At 52.5% G+C, this 4467-nt stretch overlaps 1 protein-coding gene across 1 annotated transcript in view; it reads right to left on the minus strand.

Moving 5' to 3' along the window:
* Positions 1–4467, minus strand: part of HTT (huntingtin) — a 105532-nt gene that overhangs the window by 79263 nt on the left and 21802 nt on the right. The window contains exons 10-11 of the mRNA XM_015561565.1: positions 3207–3254; positions 1063–1143 (exon numbers count right to left, since the gene is read on the minus strand). Coding sequence (XP_015417051.1) covers positions 1063–1143; positions 3207–3254 — 129 coding nt within the window. The remainder of the gene's footprint in view (positions 1–1062; positions 1144–3206; positions 3255–4467) is intronic.

The following is a 4467-nucleotide window of genomic DNA, read 5'->3' on the forward strand; positions in this document are numbered from 1 at the left end:
ATATATTTTTTTAATTTTTTGAAGAGCTCGGGCCAGCAGCAGGCGCCTGTTACATCTGCAGTGTTCCCACAGGCGTTTGTCTCACTGCAGCTCAGCTGCGGCGGCCGGCGGCACTTCAAGTCCTCCGCAGCTGCCGGGCCTTGCGGGGAGTATGCGGGCAGCTCCCAGAGCTGCTGGGCCTTGCGGGGAGTATGCGGGCAGCCCCACAGCTGCTGGGCAGAGCCGCTCACAGGCACGCTGGGCAAGCAGTGCTCAGAAGCAACGAGGGTAAATTCACCATCGCTTCGAGGTGGCCCTTCCTCCTCCTCAGACCCTGTTCCGACCCAACGCTGCGCCTACTCTCCGGCAGCACAGATGTGCAGTTTCCTGGTTTATTCTTCACTCCCATAAACAACGACAGCCCCACCTAAAACCACGCCAGGAAGCTCTCACCACCCCGCTAGCAGTGGCCACTCCTGGAGCCCGTGGGTCAGCGAGCACTTGAGCTGTACTATTGTAGCTGTAATTTTACTTTAGCTTTATTTTCGTAATTAGAACACTGATTTCTACTTTGTAAAATAAATGAATACATAATCACCATTGGGATGATTCAGATTTTCCTTCCCAAATAAGTTACCTAAAACATTCTTTCAAATAGAATTATATAATTCAAACCACTCTCATTTAATCCAATTATTAGTGTCTTAGTCAATACTCATCCTTTAAAAGGTGAATAAAGAATCTCCTACCTCATTAGATAACTATCTGTGAACAAATGCAGAATTCTTCTTAAATCATCCGTAGACGGTTTGTAATCCCTTTCCCCCCACAACCCACGCGTTTCCCTGTTACCCACCACCCTCCTCAGAAGCTGGCGCTCGGAACATGGACCTAGTAGTGAAGCTGCCGACACCCAGGGAAACAACAAGTGTCGGATGCAAGGAGACACACACGTTCCAAAGGGAACCCATGAAAGGCCTGAATGCTCCACCACTGCCCCGGAGCAGGGAGGGAGGGGGGACAGGGAGGAGGGCAGAGGCAGGAGGGAGTGGCCCCCACGTCACCCGTCACCCCAAGAGCTACCTGCGAAGGCCGGGCTGCTGCCCTCGGACCGGGACTCGGAGTCCTCCTCCAAGGCCGCCGCTTCCCCCAGGAGCACCTTCCCTAGGAGAGAGGCAGCGCCTTGAGCTGGGGAGGAGGACTCCGCAGCGCAGGCAGCGCACCCGTGCGGCCTGTCACTGTGTAAGGGCGCTCTGCCCGGAGCGCTGAACACAGCACAGGTCCGTGGGGGCACTAAGACCATCAGCACGTCCACACGGAAAACCCTGGACAGCATGGCTCTCAGGCGGCGCTGCACCGCGCCGGAACAACTACAAACACTTATTGGCACGTGTGACAGCATCACATGACTTCTATTACTGTTTAACCTAAAGACGGCAAGTTATGGCGAGAACTACTTCTATCAGCCCTTCTATTATTCCTGTCGCATCTCCAATGGCGTATCAGAATTTACACATAAAACGTCTACTCCTAAAGGCCACTTTTATTATCTTTTAATTGGCTAGATTCTAAGGTTAATCATAACTCAAGCTCTGTACAATCTGGGAGGTTGAAATATTTCATCTTTTACAAAATTCAAAAAATACACTTTACAGTTTATAGTTTCCAGGCTATATTCACATAAAAAGAAAACAAATGTTTGAATGTGACTTAACTGGACTCATTAAATCTTATGGTTACATTACATATAAGTGTCATTAAATGAGAGTAACAAAATAATTATTGGCAACTTCTAATTTCACTGCTCTTTAAAGAACAGGTCACAGGTGCGACGACTTCCCAAATTTACACTGATGTGACATTAAAGGCAAAGCAGAAAACAACAAAGGAGACCCCAAATGGAGGTGACACGGACCAGCGAGCGGCGGGCCTCCCGCATACGGGGTGCTTTATCCCAGGCCAGGCGGGGGGTCTGGAGAAAGGCCTGCGCCCCGTGCTCAGGTGCTGAAGAAAGCAGTCTGTCCCCAGGAGCCCTCCCCAAGGGGGGCCACACACACCCCAGCCTCACCTGACCCTACATCCCAAACAAACCTGCCGCTGTCTCTCCTATGTACCGGCAGGTGTCATTTGAAAAGAGAATTCTGAGGCTGCAACAAAGAAGTTAGAAACTACAGCTGACGGAAAAAACAACCAAAACAGAAAACGCTGGAAAAGCAAAGAAGAACCTGAGGGCCTGCCCAGGCTCTTCTGAAACAAGCCACGCCTCGCGCGGGCCTCGCGCCTGCCCGCCTTCGCCGGAGTGCCGCTGAGGCCAGCGCAGCATCGCAGGGACACCCGCGGGCCCGGGACCTCCGACCCCAGGAGAGAGCGGACTCACTCCCCTAGCGGCTCGGCTGTGAACAAGCTTAGTGCTCACCAAAATCTCCGAGGCCATGAAGTGGCCCACACTGTGACGGCCAATCAGAGCCCGAGTCCGTCTAGGAAATGTTTTAACTTAGCCACGGCTACACATTATTCCTGCAAAGACGGCATTCAACTGCCTGTAACATTAGCATCGGGCTCTCAAATACACACAAAACTCATGACACAAAACAATTAGTCTGTTGTATGCCCATTATACCTCAATTTAAAAAAAGAATTAGTCTTGTAAGATTTCAAAATTAAAAATGGCAGCAATTACCTCCTATAGAAATCTAGACTGGACAAGAAAATAAATGCTGTTGCAAAGTGATGGTATGTACCCAAACTGTCAGATTTTATTAGAAACACTTTGATCTAATAAAAATAATTAATTGTATCGGAACACTTTGGCCTGTGCAATGCCAAATATGGCTGGAATACCCCAGGCCCCAGTTAACTAATTAGCCGATGGTTATTTCTGACTCAACAAAACCGACTGGGAAGACAGGCCACCTTGGTAAACAACGCGTGGCGCTGCGTGCAACAGCAGGCAAAGCAGGCCGCCCGCTCAGGGATGAGTCTGACTGGAAGGCGGCCGCACCCTTAGCTCAGGACGCCACAGGCAGGCGGCGGAGGACACAGGCAGGCGCCGGGGCTGAAACGGGAGCCCAGCCCTGACCCAAAGCCGGCAAGTTGACGACAGCAATCCTGACCGTGGCAGTGTGGAAGCCAGCACCTGCCAGGCCCGACCCAGCAGCATGCACCCACAGGCAAGGCATCGGACAGAGACAGTCAGCAAGGCCCAGACTGACTTCTGAAATAATCACCTTTTTGTTTTCTGGAAAGGACAGGGCTGCATGGGGAACCCCCTCCGGCTGTAAATCACAAAAGAACGACAGAGGAAAGTGAGGCAGCGAGCTGTGAAATTCAGAAGGAATTCAAATATTTTCAAAAAGCATGATTCAACTGTAAAGCCAGAGAATAGAAGAACGTATTTCCAAAAGGCAGTGCTCTGCTTTAATTTTGCCACGAACATTACATCACCACGCAAATATACATACAGTTCAGGCCTAACATGTCAAGAGTGCATATACACTGCATGTAAAAAGCCAAATTAGAACCATCAGAAATCTCAGATTCTCTGGTCAACTAATAAGCAAGTATAAATTTTCGTTAGGAACCACCATTAGAAATGAGTATTTTGGCGATTATTTGTAAGGCGCGCATTCCGTAGAGAAAAGGTTCTCCAGTACAAGGACAGGGAACGGGCACATGACCATCCTCTGCTCCCGGCACACGCATGCACACGCACACGCAATGCACTACATGGACCGCACACCACAAGGCGAGGAGAGGCCGGGAGAGAGGGAAGCCCCCAGGTGCGACCCAAGGCTCCCGTCTACCCCAGCTCCTAGGGGCGTCTCCATGTCAGGCAGGGCCACTGCTGCAGGAACACCAGGAGGCAGGGGCAGCAGCACCGGGTGGCTCAGGGCCCCCAGAGCAACCACAGTGGGAGCAAGCAGAGACGGGCCGGCGAGGAGAGCTTTCCTAAAGTCGGTGAGGACAGAAACAGAGACCCAGGGGGCGGCAGGAACAAAGCCCTGGAGACCCAAGACCCATCTCCGGCAAAGTGACAGGTGACAGGCCCTGGAAACCTCTCCGCGCCAGGTTCACTCTAAGACAGACGAGACGCCACCTGGAGGCAGCCACGCAGACAGAGCGACCCCATCTTGCCCCTCCCCTTCCCACACATCAGCTCCCTGTGCAGAGGGCACCCACCTCGTTGAAAGTCTGGTGAGGAGCTGAGGCATCGCTGCCCTGGCCCAGACTCAACCTGCAGGAGCTCCAGCGCCCCGGTCACCACGTTGTGGTCCGGGTGCTGGGCGTAATGCAAGGTCAGCTCGTAAACCTGGGGGCGAAGACGGTGGCTGTCACGGTGTTCCCACGGGCCCTGGTGTCCCTTCCTGTCTGACGGCTGATGCTGGAGACGGGGCCTTCATTTCCGCCCCTAAAACTCTGTCACGACCACCAGTGCGCTCAGCAGCTGCCAGGTGGCCTTCCGAATCCCCAGGAGGCCTGTCACCAAAT

The sequence above is a fragment of the Myotis davidii genome, unplaced genomic scaffold (genome assembly GCF_000327345.1).
Source record: "Myotis davidii unplaced genomic scaffold, ASM32734v1 scaffold937, whole genome shotgun sequence".
NCBI lineage: Eukaryota > Metazoa > Chordata > Mammalia > Chiroptera > Vespertilionidae > Myotis > Myotis davidii.